This window comes from Eumetopias jubatus, unplaced genomic scaffold (genome assembly GCF_037043125.1).
Source record: "Eumetopias jubatus isolate StellerSeaLion01/CBP00866 unplaced genomic scaffold, mEumJub1_p1.0 scaffold_6, whole genome shotgun sequence".
Classification (NCBI taxonomy): Eukaryota; Metazoa; Chordata; class Mammalia; order Carnivora; family Otariidae; genus Eumetopias; species Eumetopias jubatus.
This window is the reverse complement of record NW_028274812.1, coordinates 40,154,619-40,173,191: the sequence shown is the minus strand read 5'-3', so window position 1 is coordinate 40,173,191 and position 18,573 is coordinate 40,154,619. Positions and strand designations below refer to the sequence as shown.

Below are 18,573 nucleotides of genomic sequence, written 5' to 3'. Positions count from 1 at the left end.
ATTGTCTGTGATTTGGGTTGTGGTCTTATAATTTATTATCCAAACTGAGCAAGTGAAAGGAGGTGCTAGTAATAATTATTCTGAAATGATACGAATATGAAGAGTGTCTTAACCAACTGAGATTCATGGTCATACATATCATGCAATCTGTGTTCTAGACACACCTCATTAATATCAGATCTATTGTTCAGGCCCATAGATATTCCCCCCAGTAACTTCCATGACAGAGTATATAATTGAATCCCAGAGGCCATGCCACTTTTTGACTAATATAAATTGTTCCCAAGTACTCTTCTAATATTACATAACTAATGAAATTCAAAAGGACCTTATTTTTTTCCCTTTTTAAAAAGTAATCTCTACACCCAATATGGGGCTCAAACTCACAACCCCAAGATCAACAGTCACATGCTCCACTGATTAAGGCAGCCAGGTGCCCCAAAAGGACTTTATTTTAAAATTCTGTATACTACCTTCTCCTGAAGAATCCTGACATGCTTTAGTAGATCAAGTGATTGATATCTGACCCACACATTTAGTACTGAAATGTAGTTAAGGTGATAAACATAGGCTTGGTTGGATGAGCATACCACAAATCTAATGAATGCATTATGCTAGTATCAAGGGAAGAAAAATGCCTGACTATTGCCATTTCATATAAATTTGAACCTACAATTAAAAATGACTAGCCTTTGGTCCTGATCTGGTCTTTGGAGCCTTTTTTGCTCAAAATTCAAACTGACCAGAGGCTAGAAGAACATGCTCTTAGAATACATGATCAGAACCCTGTGGTCCTTGATATGAAGAAGGAAGTAATATATAGCAGTGTTCCCCAAGGTCTTGAGGCACCCTGGTCACTGAAGTGTCTTTGGGGGAAAAAAAGGGTACCATGTGGTCAAATATATTTGCTAATCGTCTACTACATGCCCTCTAGAAGATTCATCAAGGAGAATGTTAAGTATCTGAAATGACCTAAGGCTTAAAAATCTGCTTGTTTTGTCCTGTTCCTAAGTCATAATATCAACTCTTATGTTGCTATCCATCAGGTGGGAAAGCAGGTACAGTGGACTGCAGAGAAGGGAATTGGGTGTGTTGAGGCATTTTTGTACATCCTATGATAAAGGAATTTGTGTTGACTTGCAGAAATTGAAATCTAGGTTTGGCATACCTGCTTGGTCCAAGGCAGTCTTCCTCCATCCACATAATCTCTGACACATAACTTTGTATATAGGGGTATTAAGTGCCCCTCCATAGTACTACATCATTGAACCTGAAAGATTTCCTTTTTCTTCCAGTTCATGGTACCACGATAACTACCACCCTGAACTGGTACAGTTCCTGAGTATGTCTGTGTCCTCCAGTATTTTTCCTACAGTAATTTTGGTTTCCTCAGAATCTAGAAGAAACGGTTCCACACCACCAACTTAATTGACATTCTAGTTATTTCCTTGAATGAGTGCTAATGCCAAATTACCTTTTATTTTTTTCCACAGACTGTCAATCTTACCTCTCCTCTTTAATTCAATACCGTGAAATTGTATCACCCAAGTATTTATCTTAATTAAGCTATACATCTCACTCTCATTTGCTCTCATAATTTAAGATAATGTAAAAGAATATCCTAAATGTTTCGGTTATATAAACAAAAGTATGTGCACCATACCATATGGGTGATTTTAAGAATTTTCAAGAGTATTTTTAATGATATGCAATCTTCACATTAGGCAATAACTTTATAAGTGACCACTATATATTGAAGATGTGTAAAAATTCTCTGATTTATGGTTTCAAGATTGAAAAGTAATTCTTAGTTGAAGAAATGGACGGTCATGTTGTTAATAGAGAATTTAAACAATTTATGAATTATCTCTAATTTTTTTATTGAGAGATAATGCCCACGTTAAGTCTAAATCTCTCAACCAGATGGAGAGTTGAGTATTAATTCTTTTGAAACTTTTATAATGGGTCTAAGATGCTTTAACAACTTAATTTGCTAATTTCCTGAAAAAGATACTGATCTCTTCAAAACTTGATTGGATAGTGTGCTTCATAGATAGCAGATCTTACAGAGTTGTTTTACTGCAAATCAACATTTTTATCTATATGTCACATTTTTCTAGGAAGAAAATGTTCATTTTTAGCATAATCTTCAATCTAAAGTTCTCTACCAGTGCTGCAAAATTATGTTTTGTTTTATATATTTTCTTGATTATGCACTTCTACAGACTAAGTATTAGCATACTGAAGATTCCATAATAAAGAGTCCCAATCAGCTTTACATTCAACTAAAAATTTTCATGAAAATATAAATGGAATTTTAGATTCATGTTACACCTCTCAATCAAAGTCTATAATGTCTATGTAAACACTTCCAACTGGTAATTTTTAAAAGACATTCCCACCAAGTTACTCAAAATTATATTTTCTAATTTTTCTCTGATATATCCACCAATGATATACTCTTATCTCAAAATCCTGGCACTAAGTAAAATATGCAATTCTTTTATATATTAGTACCATCATTAATAACCTATGCAGCTCCAAACCAGATGAAAAAATATAATCATATTTACATCATGCATAAGACAGATTTGACCATAAACCTCAGAGAAGCTAAAAGTATATTTTTTTCTAAAATCAAAAACATGCCATTATGCCTAAAATAATTTTCATTAGTGACCATCTGCTAGGTATTTCATCTAATTGAGAAAAACCATCAAAGAAACCAGCATTTGTCCTGAAGCATACTGTCAAAGCTAATATTGATGCAAATGCCATGGTATGAGTTATCAGTCAATATTCATAATCTGAAGATATAAACCTTGAAAGGAAATTATAACATTACACGAGCAGTAGTTAAAATTGTTGGGGGCTTCATTTCATTAAAGACACCATGGCTTTCACTGGTAGACAAATTATCTTGCCTACTGGTTTGGTCAAGTGATTAATTATTAGGAAAATGAAGTCTGATGTGTTTAAGAAACTGAAGAGATCATTTATTCTGCAAGTTAAGAAACAAAAATACAAACTACTCAAAAAGGAGTTATGATGTGGACAAATTAACATTTGCAAATGAAAATAAATTTTAAGAAGAATAAATTCACAGAAAAGGTTGAATAATTACGTATATTATTTCAACACAACAAATATTAATAGCAAGAAACATTTGGTAAGCCAGCCTCAAAAATTAGCATTAGCCTTGTCTATAACAAAAATTAGTAAGCTGCTGAAATACGCTCTTTTCGTTTTTTTAAGTTTTATTCAACATACTTGCTTTTACTTGTTTTTCACTTGGCGCTGTTAAAGACAAGAAACAATAAAGTCTAAATTAATTACAAGTCCACTGTCTTTCTCTAAAATAGTATAAGGTTATTTAATATTTTTTAAAGACTGTATTATAACCTTGATCTAAGAAGGAAAACCAAAGATCTGAGAAGAAAATACAACACTGTGCCATTTTCTTTTGTATACTATAAATATGCACCATGAACCATAGATTTTTTTTACATTTATATATCTTCTCTCAACACAGAATGCTCATTCACAACTTACTCCTTTTGTTTGCCTTTTAAATTAGCTAAGAATACGATTTTTTTTATATACAAGCCAAGGCATTTTCCTTAAAGTGGTATGAAAAGAAAGAAGTGGATTGATAAATTATCCAATGGTTTCGATTGTTAAAACACAACTAATTACTGCCAAGCGCTACACTGCAATCATACCCTGAAATGAACAGATAACAATTTCAAGCAATTTAAGTTTTGTATTTTGTCAGGTTTAATATTAGACAATAATGATTAGCTATTAATATTCTTGAAACTGATTATATCCATAGTCATTCTGCATGTTTCTCCATGTTTATATGTTTCTATGCTATATATTTTATTTTAGTTTTCTGCACATGTGCATAAATGAGAATATGTGTTTGGCCCACTCCCGAATGTTACTCACAAATGAACAAATACTCTGTTCTCTGTAAGGTGGACAAAAGCATTCCTTCCCAAAGAATAAATAATATCAATGTTAAGGTGAAATGGTGAAATGTGAGCATTTCATCTTGGAAATTATTTAAAAGTCATTCCCATTTAAATTTTTTTTAAATGTGGTTATTCTATTTGGTGTTTCTGCTTTCATTTAAGAAACCATTATCAAGGGGCGCCTGGGTGGCTCAGTTGTTAAGCGTCTGCCTTTGGTTCAGGTCATTATCCTAGGGTCCTGGGATCGAGCCCCACATCGAGCCCCACATCGAGCCCCACATCGAGCCCTGCATCGGGCTCCCTGCTCAGCGGGGAGCCTGCTTCTCCCTCTCTCGCTTCCCCTGCTTGTGTTCCCTTTCTCGCTGTGTCTCTCACTGTTAAATAAAAAAAAAAAAAAAAACCATTATCAAGTGCCTACCGTGTGCCTGCCTTTATAATAGGCACTCTAATTTCTGACTATTTAAAATGGAAAAAGGTAAGGTAATGTGATTAAAACAGTATAATAAGTGCTATTATAAAGGAAAGAGGATGATGCTATGGGAACTAGTTGGAGGAATAACTAAATGGATTGAGTTGTCTGAGGAAGTTTTATAAACTTAGAAGAAGAATAAGAAATGTAGCTTTGAACCTGTGGTTTGCTCTCGTCTGTGGTGGTGGGGGTGGGAAATAGTAGAGCTATATTTGTATGGTTGGTTATTTACATAACACTGAGTATATGTAATTTCCATTTAAATACAATAAAATGGGAAGGGCAACTAGTGGACATTATATGAATCTATGACTGCCTATACACATACACACAAACATACACACACGAAAACGCAGTGAAGTTCTTCGAGGAGAAATTTGAAGGCAAAATCAACACGTAATATTTTAAAATGAAGTCAGTAAAATAAGTTTTAGAAACGTGCATTTATTTTCATTTGAAACAACTAATAGGACAGACTAAATGCTAGAAACCTGTAAGAAAACCATTTGGTATTCGTACCAACTGCATTTTTAGGTGTGTTTGTTTGTATGTGTGTTTTACCGATTGTCTGATTCTCAATTCAATTTTCCCCCATTAGAATGTAAATATATTGAGGGCAAAATCTACCTCTACTTCCATTGCAGCTCCCCTGAGTACTCAAGAAATGTCATTAAGTAACATTTTGAATAGGGAGAGAATATTTGCTGAATTAAATATTCCATATTTTAGAAGTAAAGCAATATTGGATGCTTTTACAGAAAGTGTTTTTTATTCTTATTTTGTTTGTTTTTGTTATTTTACACTCAACAGTACTTCTCAAACACTGCTTTGACAGAGTCACTGGGGATCTTAGGAAGTTATGGATTCTGATTCGGTGGGTCCAGGCTGGAGTAGAGACAAAGCATTTCTTACAACCTAATGCTGCTGGTTTACAGAACACTCATTGGGTAGCAAGAGTGTAACATATTCTGGCTTCTGTTTTCTAAAACTGCACTGATGTTAACTCTATGTCAAGAACTTGAAATAAAGACCGTGATATGAGATTTCCTGCTCTCTCCTGGCATGGCCCTTACCATCTGTCTCCGAGGCTGCAGCATTAATAAACATTGGACATCAGGTAGAAAGAACCTAGAAACATCAGTCTAACTCACCTGAATGTTCCTTCTTTGATGACTTTGCTGTATCAAACAAGAAAAGAAAAAAGTCAACATTCTAAGCCATTCTATTGGGATTCAGTATTCAACTGCAAATTAAATAATAAAATGAAAGGAAGATAGAGGAATTTAAAAACAGTCACCTGGTTCCACATGTTTTTCTTTCTTTTCCTGTTCTGAAACATATTATTATTGTTGTTATTATTATTATTCCAATTTTATATGTCACAATTTAATTGTTTTAACACAAATATATATGTGCTAAAGTTGGACTGCAGCAACTAATAAATAAACTAATAAAACTAATAAATCTTTCCTTCTCTTTCCCTGACTGAGTTCCCTCACAGAATAGCATACAAATATTCTATGTAAGAGGAACTAAAATTTTTCATGGATAATAAACCAAAAAATAAATAGAGTCTATAAAGAATGGAAAATAATTAATTTGCTATTGTATTAGATCAACATGAAAGAAATTTGGGATAAAAAATGAACGAAAGGATAATTATTACAGCTGTTTTAAAATAATTTTCAGATAAGGATGGACAGATTTCATAGGGACTTCCTCTTTGAAGGTGAAATCTGCTTATATTGAAAAGTTATTTGTTTAGCTAAGACAAAGGCTTTGCTGAGGCAAACTGAAACATTAAAATAGATTGAATTTTCAGTGGAAAGCAAAACACGCTTCCCTTGTTTTTAGGGCAAATGCTCCTTATAGAGTCCTTATTAGATAGTATTTCTTTTTAAGAACCCATTTTTGTCAATATTGTATGAGACAAAGCATTATTCTGGCCTCAAGAGTAAGATGACACTTGCGTTATAATAAGAATTAATTTTATACAAAGTGCAAGTACTAATTTTATACTAAGTGCTATTGTCTGCAATTCGTATTTTTTATTTGGCCTTGACAAGCTTGTCAAATTAATTTAAAAGAAGATTTTCAAGAAATGTTTTAACATAGGTACATTATTATTGGATTTTTTTAAAGAAAAGGTATGGTGAGATTATTTTAAAGTTTCATTCAACGAATATATTTTGGAGACTAGAAGATGTTTATGCTGAAAGAGTTCTAAGAACTGTATTTTAGAAACATAGAGGGCCATCAAATCTTCTACAGTCACGAGTCTCACACGTGTTCAATTTTGTTTATCAAGAGCGTCGTCATGTAAGAATATCAAGCAGTTTATCCAATCACAAGAAGCATTCAGGCAGTAAAACAAATTAAAACAATGACTTGACCAAGTGTCACAAGTCAAAAAGAAGACACTTAGGTGACTTAGCTAAAATTAAACACAGTGAGAACATACCGAAAGTTGCTTGAAAAACATGGAATAATTAAACGTGTTGCTTAATTTATTGCTGAGCTGAAGCACCATTCATGTAACATTTCTAAGAAATTGCAAAGTGATGACAGTTGAAAAAATACTAGAAGTCGATCTGGGTATGAATCAAAACTGAATTCCAGCTATATGTGATATTACAAAGCTAAAATAAGGACCTTCCAATCACATCAGAAAGCCATCATATAAACAAGAAAATACCTGTGCTAATTTGGAACGATGTGAAGAAAAAGGCTGTTGAGAGCACTTATGACGTAGGATAATTCGGGATGTAATTATTGAATTATCTTTAATAAATATAAATTAAGGTACCCTTTAATTCAACAGGGACTGCCAAATCACATCTATGATTGATTTTCTTTACTTTTTATTTTGAAAAAATTATAGTTCACAAAAATTTTCAAAAATATTTATATGAAGGTTTCATGTACTCTTTACCCTGTTTCTCCACCATGATTTATTTTAAACTTAAAAAAGAACAACTTCTTAATTGTGATAATTAGAAAAATGAAGCAAAATAAGAATATAGGGATGGAGATGTATAATTGAATGAAGCAATCCTAAAAACAAAAAATACAAATCAAACAAATTCAAAGATATAACAATAACAACAATAAAAGCAAGTTTAGGGCCATCTGGGTGACTGAGTCAGTTGAGCATCCCACTCTTGATTTCAGCTCAGGTCATGATCTTGTGGGTTGTGGGATCCAGCCCCAAGTCATCCCTCAGGGGGGAATCTGTTTCCCCTCTCTCTCTCCCTCTGCCCCTGGCATGTGTGCTCTCTCTCTCCCTCTCAAATAAATAAATAAATCTTTAAAAAAAAAAAGCAACTCTAGATGAAAAACCGGAAGTTAATTTAAAAAGAATTATTCATTGTTTAGAGGAAAATTATTTTTCTTTTCCCTATTACTGTCACAATCCACTGAACTTCTCAGTGAGGGAAGCAGTTAGGATGTAAATGAATGCCTGGGAAGGCATTTTTTCTTAAATGAAGTATACCAGTGCTCCGAAGATTGCCAAGGAGATGCAGTGTGTCTGTGAGATCTTTTAAATCATATAGCCTGCAATAAAATGAGGGCCTTAAGATTATACATATATATATATATATATATATATATATATATATATATATATATATATATAATTTAACAACATTTTTCGCATCTCTGGTTGTCCTCCATTTTCCTGCTGGTGCAATGGTTTATAAAGTGTTTCTGTATCCATGAGCCAGGGCTCATCAACAGCTGTGCACACACATAAATCTGAAACTGAAGGAACACATACTTCTGTATAGATAGATTGCTCCCCCTGGCTGAGTTTTACTATAATTTCATGATTCATCCTACAGAATATTTTAGAGCATTTTTATGACATAGAATGCCTCAGGGTCCTAACCTTTTGCAGGACCAAAACATACATAAAATTTTCAAAAAGTGCTTTATATTTTAAAACAGATGTTTTGTTTTTGTTTTTGTTTTTTTAATATCACTGGGATCCTTAAAAGCTCTGCATTTCTAGGAATGTGATGATTTTTAATGGCTGATTGAGTAGGGTTAAGTTAGGGGTTTTTTGTTTCCATTTGTTCAACATATCCTAATTTCTTCAGAGGAGAGCATGTTTTTGCAAAAGATACAACCTCAAGGCATCTAGCTTTACTGTTAGCAAACAGCTTTAACACAATGTTAAAACAACAGTGGATGCTGCCTAAGGTATGGATTCCAAGCAATGCTATTACACAGAACTCATAGTACTTATAGGGGGGAAATCACATTAAGAATGAAATGTCACATATCATATGAACATGCCAAAATATTTATGGATTACAAGAAGAAAGGTAATGGGAATGTGGTTATGAAACCAGCCTGAAAAAGAACTTTTTTTCTTCTTTAAGGACCGAGAACAAACCAGATTACAGAGACTAAATTTACATTAACAGTTTTGGTTAATGAAATGAAGTTGTATTTTTAGTTATGAGGCTGTGGGTAATATTATTAGACAATTGTATGAATTTGGAAAATGACTTTAAGAATGACTGCCATGGTTTTCAGTCCCTCTGACCCTCAGGTTGTGTAGTTTTTCATTCTAACAAAAAACAACAAGTAAAGTTCACATGCATAAAATATAAAAAAGAGATATTCAAAACTGCAAGTCTAAGTATACTAGCAGGCCAATAGTAGTTGTAAAGAGGAAAAAACATATACACAAATATACTTTGCATGCATTTCCTTACTTTTTCCCTTGGGGTGTTCTGTTGAAAAAAATGAAAAGAAACAAATAAAAAAACAATTGCTCTTATGCTCTTAAAACCTTCAAAGATAAAATTACTCCCCTAACATGTTGACTAGACTGTAATTTTTCCATCCCCTCCCCCCATTCTCTCTCCTCAAATTTCAGCATTGCTCTGAGGTGTTGCCAATTACTACTGTAGGTGTGTCCATAATTTGAGTGCAAAACATTGACAATGAATCAACCCAGGATTACACTGTTTAATCAATTTCAATGATTTATAGCTTGTAGTCTTCTTAAACACAGGTGAACACATAATCACATATAAGCAAATACAAAAGAAACAGGTATCCTTGCCAGATGAGTTATGATTCTATTCAAGACTTAAGGGAATGATTCAGTTCCTAATTGATGCTGGTGTATCCAAGATTAATTGAAATCATTCTTTCTAGTAGAATAAACGCTTGGTACTGAACATTGTTCAGTTTCTTGTCAATCAAACATTTCTTTGAAAACAATTGTTGTGAAAGGTAAATATATGCAGTATTTATTTTTTGTTTTACCACATATATCCCATAGCAATATTGTCAGTAAAGACTTGACTCTTTCCTTCATATTCTCTCTCTCTCTCTTTCTTTCTCTCCCCTATCCTTATATAGTTTTTTTCTTCTATAATAATCCTTCAAGAAGAAATGCAATTTGGGATTCATCAGATATAAGACAGAAAAGGAAAATATTTCCAATACCTTCTACAGGTGTTTTTGTTTTCTTAGAATCTGAAAACACAAAAATAAATTATTGATAAAGCAGATATCATAAATCAACAACTGATTAGTTTACAATAGAATGCCAAATACTCTGAAATAATCTTCAATAAAGTGGACTGATCGCATAACGTATTTCTAGAATATGGGGCTTAAGGAGAAGTTACTCTGTTTTTGAGAAGATGAGTATTAGAGTGAGGCAGTACATAAGACATTTTCTGAAATAGAAAGACTACAAAAAAGGACAGAGATGAGGGGCACCTGGGTGGTTCAGATGGTTAAGCAGCTGCCTTCGGCTCAGGTCATGATCCCAGGGTCCTGGGATCGAGCCCCACATCGGGCTCCTGGCTCTGTGGGGAGCCTGCTTCTCCTTCTCCCTTTGCCTCTCTCCCTGCTCATGCTCTCTCTCTCTGTATCTCTGTGTCTTAAATGAATAAATAAAATCTTTAAAAAAAAAAAAAAAGGACAGAGATGAAAGAAAATATCCACATACAGTTTGCACTGAGATTACATTGTGCCTATCAAAGCTAATGACCTTATAATAGAAAGTCAAGCTGAGCCAGTATATGCTCTGCTTCCATAAAGATGGGCTGAAGCCTGTGAATTTAGTCTGTGGTTTCTTCATTTGTTCAATCTAAAGCCACCCAGATCACCTGCTTTGCACTCCCTGAATAATCAATAGATTTACAATACAAATGTCAATCATTTCTATTGTAATGGGAAAAAAAACAGGTTGATGTTGGCTCAAAGGTTACTGATGAATATATTATATTTAGTAGCTGCTATGGAGTAATGTGTGTTCAGTGGTCAGCAGACATCTATTTTGCTTTTAGTCTTTTGGGTATTCAGCTTAGATCTGAAAATTTTATGATTTTTTTAGTATTTGGATCATGCAACTTTCTGTTCCTATCACTGGAAAATAAAATGAGAGGTTTCTGACTTCATTTTAGAATAGAGGCATCTGAAGTTTCTACTCAGAAATATTTTATTTATCTTTTGTGGTTTTTCCTTTACGTCTTCTGTAACTTCACTTTAAAATTTTCTGGATATTACTGAAGTTATAATTGTAATAATGAACTATAAATTGATCATTGCAAAAGGTAGATAAACTGTCTTCTGGCTGATAATTATATGCTTGGCAGATTTGTCTGCCTTACAGGGAAGCGATTGATACCATAATTTTACTTTCATAGTGAAGTAAAAGAGCTAAAATGTTTGAAGATGACAATGGGAGTTTATTCACAAAAAGCAATTAGGTGGTCAACTGAGTTGTTTTATGAAAAAAGGATTACCAATGATAGTAATAGTGAGGTAGAAGTAAAAACTCACTTCCATAGAAATAGAAGCTAGAAACACATTTTAGAAAGTAACTTGAGAAAGAATCTTGAGAAAGTCATAAAAATGAGCATGCTTTTTGATATAGTAAGTCCACTACTAGAAATCCAAAGAGAAAAATGCTAAATTATCATAAATATATATATATATAGGAAGAAGTTTTTTTCATGACATTGATTTACATGTCTAAATAATGAAAATATTAAACAGTACCTTCTGAATAGGAGTGGAACTATTAAAGAATTCATAGACATCCACATAACGGAAAAATACAGTCATTCAAGTGATATTTTTGCAACATCCTCTTTGTGAATTTCTAATTTCTCTGTAATAGGGGTATGTTGCATGTGTAAGGGAAAAGCAAACCTTATTTTGAAAAATAATAAATCTTTGGAACAAAACATTTACTTATTCACTAAACATCTATTAAACATTATTATGTCCAGCACGGCACAGTAAAAAGAATATTAAACTAGATTTCTCTTAATATCCTTCTTGCCCTCTCAAAAAATATTTTTCTTGATATTTAGTTTCTCATCTGGAACTATAACTGAGTAGGCTAAATTTGCTATCTAAAATGTGCTTTGCAAGCAATTTCTCATTCCTTTCCTTCATGAGTAATTACCCTAAATAGATAAGCAAGTAATTCAAATATATAGAAAGATATTATATAAAACAATTTCAGATAAGAATATGATAAATATCCTCTTATTCATATGCCTAAAAATTAATTAACAATGCAGACATGAATTCTTATAGCACAACAGCTGCAACAATGAAGTGGAAAGCTCAATGATCTTTGTAAGTTCTCAGTTCACTTGGTTCCAGTACACTGGAGGAAGATTTCTGCCCACCCAAAAGGTCATGTGACTCTCACCGACCCTAGTGTACAGCCAATATGGAAAACACAGGAAGATTATGACGAGCACATGGTCATTCAGGAATACAACTGAAGACTGGGCAGACTGATGGGACAGACAGGATAAAATGTGGCCGGTAAGGAGAAGACTATTTCCACCCCCACACCTCTATTCTCTGACTAGATGCTGGCGTGGGGTAGATATGGAAAGCTGAATACAAAATGTGCATCTGTGAAATGTCTGTTGTTTAAATCTGCTTTCCTTCTCATTCATAATAAGAATTGTAGAATAGGAATGCCTGGGTGGCTCCATCGGTTAAGCCCGTCTGCCTTCGGCTCAGGTCATGATCCCAGGGTCCTGGGATGGAGCCCCACATTGGGCTCCTTCCTCAGTGGGAAGCCTGCTTCTCCATCTCCCTCTGCCTGCTGCTCTGCCTACTTGTGCTCTCTCTCTGTCATTTAAATATTTAAATAAAAGATTTAAAGAAAAAAAAGGAATTTGTAATATAATGTACCAGGTATCAATTGCATTGAAATGAAAAAATAAAAAAATGTGAAGTCCAGGATCAGGTAAAGTATAGAGCTTATTGAGATAAAGTAAAACATTTCATGAAGAAGAAATGTAAAAAAATAACAAGCCATGATCTCAACAAGTAGGTTTTAGAAATTCAATACATGTTTTCTAAAAACGGGAGCTATAGTGAAATTAACTTAAAATGTCACTATAAAATCATGTCTTTGGGTGGGAGTCAACAGAGCAGCAGACTTACACAAGTAAAATACCTGAGCAACAAAAAACATAATGCTTAGAACTGCAAGATCACATACTGACCCTGAAAAGCTATTAGTACCAGCCATTTATACTCAGGCTATTAAACTTCATTATACCCTCTCAGCACTTTGCTGAAATGGCTTAAAAATATTATAAAGGCTTACTCAGTGAATATACTTCCTTAAAGACCATATGTCCAATAATCTGAACAACAGTCCTTTATTAAGAACATCAAAGCTCATAGCAGCTGTGATTTAGAAGAAGTGATGTGTTTGCAACCTCATCATTCACTCATCTTTAGCAATGCACACTAGTTTCCCTCATCCAGGGGGATATGTTCCAAGACCCCCAGTGGATGCCTGAAACCAAACCTGTATATACTATGTTTTTTCCTATACATGCATACCTAAGATAAAGTTTAATTTATAAATTAGGCACAGAAAGAGATTAGTAATAATAATGAAATAGAAAAATTATAACAATATACTGTAATAAAAGTCATGTGAATAAGGTATCTCTCAAAATATCTTACTGTACTGTATCCACCCTTCTTGTGATGATGTGAAATGATAAAAAGCCCGTGTGATGAGATAAAGTGAGGTGAATGATGTAGGCATTATGACTAATGTTAGGCTACTATAGACCTTCTAACCACGTGTCAGAAGGAGGGACATTTGCTTCCAGGTGGTGGTTGACCTCGGGTCACTGAAGCTGCCAAAAATGAAACTGTGGATAAAGAGGGACTACTGTATCAGGTATTATAGTCAGAAGTGATGCCAGAGAAAAATGAAATACCAGTTGTATGGAAAGGAAAAAATAACCCTCTGGTAGTCTGATAATGCAGGTGATAAAGTACTCCATTTCCGTGTATAACTTGCCCCATTGACATCTTTATTCAGTTACAATAACAGATATTTTGCTTTGTTTTTCAGCATAATTTCTCTTCAGACCTCAATTCTGAAGTCCTAATTTACACATGCATTCAACTTACTTGATCTTGTTTTAGCTATAGTAAATGATAAATCTAATCTGGCTCATTCTCAATGGAACTATATACTTCAGAAGTTAAACTGTGTGCAAAACTCAAAGGCTTTCCAGCCCCTAGGAATTTATATGTGAAGCTAAGTTTAAATGAATGGATCTACCTAATCTGCTAGTATAACTCAAGTAGCAGCTAGTGATCAAAATACACCTATGATGAAATTGTCATTATTTGGCTATGATTTCTCAGACCTAAAAAGCTCCCTGGAATATAACTTCCAATAATAATAACAATAATAATAATAATAAATTCTTCCTTGCCTGTGATGTGGAAAATTGAGTACCTACTCATATTTCTTGTGGATATTATATTGATCTTAAGAGTCCTAGATATTACTGATTCATTCAGAGAATAAATATTTGTTAAGCAATGTGCAAACTGAGGAAATGTGTTAGTCCCAATAGGGGATAAAGCTGAAGTAGACATGGTCCCTTTAATCAAAACTTTTAAAGTCAATTAAAGTAGAAGGAAAATGAATACCAGAAATATAAGTACAAGGTGGCAAAAAATAAGCAATGGTGGGGAGGTATAGATAAATTCTGATGGGAGATTATAAATGAAAAAGAAAGTATATTTAACTGAGAGAGTCAGACAGATATCTTAGAGGAAAGAGAATTTTTCCTGAGCCCTAAAAACATTAAATATCCATAGAAGGAAAAGGAAGCGATAAGCTCTATTATGATAACAGCAGGAAAAAAGGCAAGACAGCAAGTTGTATGTGTAAAATTGAGAATGGCTTGATACAGATGAAGTATGTGATATATACAGGAAGAAAGTAGGTAGAAGTATAAGGTAAAGGCTCCACCATGGTGCCATGGTGGCCGGGCACATATCCATATAGACCCTGTGGGGGCCAAGTTTTAAAGCATAGCTAATGTGAGTCTCAGCAGAATGCCTTTTGATCCTTCTGGAACATAGGAGGATGGGAGGCTGTCATGAGACAGCCTCTTATCACCTCCTGAGTTCTCTTGCCTAGAACACTTTGGAATAGAGTTGCAGACCATGAAACCATTTGGCTGTAGTCTAGAATTGGCTCCTCAACACTGAAATGTCCCTAACTTGTTTTGCGTTATCTGACCTCTTTTCTTTGGGTGTCATTGTTTTTTGGTGTGTAGGATAAGAACCACGAAGTGTTGGCACCTTCAGCTACTCTTGCTTTTACTGACCATGGAGGTAAGGAATTGTCTCTAGCTCAAAAGGGCTCATTGTATCTTGACTGGTGGAATTAGTCACGCCTTGGCTTTGTCTTTGCCTAGATGTGTACGTGACAGGGGGTCAGGAAACAGACTGGTGACTTGGATTATAGGTTAAGGCCTGTAGATTATATTCTGTGGTTGGTGTGGAGCCACTGAATATTTTAAATAGGTAACAACATGAAAAGTTTTATGAAGTCAGTTAGTGAAAATATTATAGGCATGATTATATATGTAGGTTAGAGATTCTCAAACTTTTTCATCTCAGGTATCCTTTCGATCCTTTACAATTTTAAAAGACCCTGAACAGCATTTATTTATGCAGTTTTTATCCAGAGGAAAATTTAAAATATAAATTTGCTTATGCATTTATTAAAAAAAGAATAAACCTGTTACATGTTAACATAAGTAATATATTTTTATGACAAATATATTTTCCAATACAGAAAAAAATGGTGAGATGAGTGACTCTGTGAATCTCATTAATGTCTAGCTTAATGAGAAGACAGTTGGATTTGCATATCTGCTTAAGTATTCAATCTGTTGCAATATTGCAAATTATGTAGCCTCTGGAAAACTCCAGTGCACGCTCATGGGAGGATGACAATGAACCAGGAAAACGATGACTTCATATTTTTATAAAAATAGTTTTGACCTTGAAGAACCACTGACAGGGTCTCAGAGACCCCCCAGGAGTCCTTGACCGCATTTTGAGAACATCTGATTTCAGAGATCGTTGCCCTAGTTAATATGAGAAGTTAGAAAGCCAGTGTGAGGACACAAACAGCAATGTGAGGTGAGAGCTAGAGGACCGGGAGCTGTGAATGAAGATTAGCCTTTCTAATTATTTTAGGAAAGATTAAACAAAAGAGAGTTCAGCCAATTAAAAATTCTAGAAGACTAAATGCCAGGGGCAAAGAGGTTGAAGCTTACACCAGAATTTGTGTCTCTGTGTCTACAAAGAGAGTGGGGTAATTACATAAGAAGATACAGAGAAAAAGCACATCTTGTAGAGAAAAATACAATTTGATGGGACTTTGACTTTGAAATTAATGGAAAGTAAGAAAGAATGTGTGTTAACAGATGATGAGTAAAGTGTCTATAAGGGGGAGAAAGAGTGGCACACTGGGGAAATTTCAGTGGAAAAAGGCTTATAAGAGGACCCCAGATGAACAGTCAAAAATGTCCCTCCACTTAAGCTAAGATAGGATTGCTCTGATGCTAAAACTCCAAAGAACAGTAAAATTGATGGGCAAAGCTCAGTGGAGCCCAAGGTCTCTTGTTAAGGTTTCTGAGAGACTTGGGACATAGAAGATAAGCTCTTAACATGAAATGCAAATCTTCGGAGTTCACTATTCAAGAAGCCCTTTGCCCCCTGGTGCACAGATCATCTTTGATAATAAGGAAACTGGTATGTACTTTTGTTTCTGCATTTTAAAGTTTGCTAACAAAAGAACTTCCCAGGGCGTTCTAGTTAAGCCTTAAAACCCTCCTGATTTTCTTCTTCTCCAAGAAAGTAGTTAACCATCAATACCTTTGAACTATACCCCCAAGAGGTTGAATGTGAATAGAAATAAACTTTGTATAAAAGAAAATGTTGAAAATCCAAATTGTATGCAGTAATTTGTATTAAACATGCTTCATTTGAATAGACATATTTCCAATAGAGGCAGGAAAACTCTATGGAGAAGATTTCTACAATCTTATTGAGATTATAGAAAATAAGAAACAAGAGCCAAGACCCTTATGTCCGTATACCTCTCTGCTCTGCTTAACAGGAGAAAGGGAAATAGAAACTCATGAAACAAAATCAAATGACTGCCTAGAATAGCTGGACATTGAGTGTGTTCTCCTTTATATGCTGGAAACAACGAAAATTATTCTAGATAGCTGTCTTTGTTTCTTAAACAGCATAATCTTCACAACTACAAACTTTTTCCAAATAAGAGATAAAAGGTAATCTATGAAACTCTTTTGAAATAATAATATAATAATAATAATAATAATACATAGGGGCATATGTTTTATATATTTTACAGCTGGGGGTGGACACTGGATCTCTTGACTCTCCATGGCAAAGCTCTGCCCAAGCTCTCCAAACTCTTCCAAATATTGCATATTGGTTATAAACAATTTCTCAGAAAAGAAAAAGAAAATGAGGCATCTAATCCAGGAAAAATAGAACAAAAAACCCTGGAAACATAGCAATGAGAAAAAAAATGATACAAAGCCTAAAGCGATGCAGTTTGTAATTTGACTATTGTTTCATATACCCCAAAGTCTTTTAATACTTTGGTTTGAATACGAATGAATGGAAGAATAACTGTTCATATTACTCATTTTCCTAAATCAAATGGTAAATTGTTCTTTATTCCTAAGAAGGAATGGTGGGAAAAGATTAACATTTTTGAGGACTGTCTATATCAAAAACTGTGCTGAGGACTTACTACCTCTTTTTTCTTGTAACATCTCTGTATCCTCACCACAGTGTTGATCATGTAAATGACATAATTTCCAGAATACACCTAAAGATTTGTTATGCGTACACGGGGACATAAACACACTAACGTGTCTTAGTTGGCCTTATTATGATACCATGGTTTTGTTCTCTCTAAACAAATAATGGCTTCCTAAAATATTTTTTTCTGTCTTCTATCTATGGATTCTCAGATTCCTGCTTAATAGAAGCAGAATGTGATTCCCAAACTGCTATGTTTATGTAAAATTCTGATGATACTAAATATAAAATATAACGCTTTCTATTTTTTCAGGTTATATGAACACTAATTAGAATATTATTGTCATTTTCAAAGTTAGAAATGATTGCTTATATCTTCATACTATTTTTACTAAGAAAATAAGCCTAGAATAATAAATAGTGGTAATATCTAGACCCTGTCTAAATATTGTCAGGGTACATAAGAAACATCTCTCTAAATAGAATCACAGTGACTAAGATGGTCTTAATATTCCCCTTAGCGTGACTAAATTTTAGACAAGTGTCTTCCTGATTATAGGCCCTCAACCTCCCTTGTATTAGTACATTTACTTTAGAAAACTTGCAACTGTAAATTCCTTCTCTGTTCTTTTGAAATATAAATCTACAACCAGAAATATCTTTCTCAGGATCTAGGAGACATCCTTTTGAAATGTAATCATCAAAGGATATAGTGTTCCTATATCGCAGTCCCTATGGGAGGGTAGGAGACTAACTTCAATAAGCAGCAATTAGTAAACATAGATGGCCTAATCACAATGACCATCGCCCCACACCCCAACCGCCCAGTGTTCTCCAGTACCTTTCCACTAGCTCATCTCAGAGCTTTAAAAGTCTCAGGCTTTCTGTTTCACTGGTGTTGGATTTCAACTTCTATTGCAATGGACTTGAGCCCTACTGCAATCGTCTTCAATAAAGTCTTTCTTACCTGTTAAATTCCCCTGG

At 34.1% G+C, this 18,573-nt stretch overlaps 1 protein-coding gene across 1 annotated transcript in view; it reads right to left on the bottom strand.

Annotated features, from left to right (window-relative positions):
* TRDN (triadin) overlaps window positions 1-18,573 on the bottom strand; it is a 327,015-nt gene that overhangs the window by 125,632 nt on the left and 182,810 nt on the right. The window contains exons 15-19 of the mRNA XM_088023743.1: window positions 9,913-9,942; window positions 9,171-9,188; window positions 5,744-5,776; window positions 5,598-5,624; window positions 3,271-3,297 (exon numbers count right to left, since the gene is read on the bottom strand). Coding sequence (XP_087879869.1) covers window positions 3,271-3,297; window positions 5,598-5,624; window positions 5,744-5,776; window positions 9,171-9,188; window positions 9,913-9,942 — 135 coding nt within the window. The remainder of the gene's footprint in view (window positions 1-3,270; window positions 3,298-5,597; window positions 5,625-5,743; window positions 5,777-9,170; window positions 9,189-9,912; window positions 9,943-18,573) is intronic.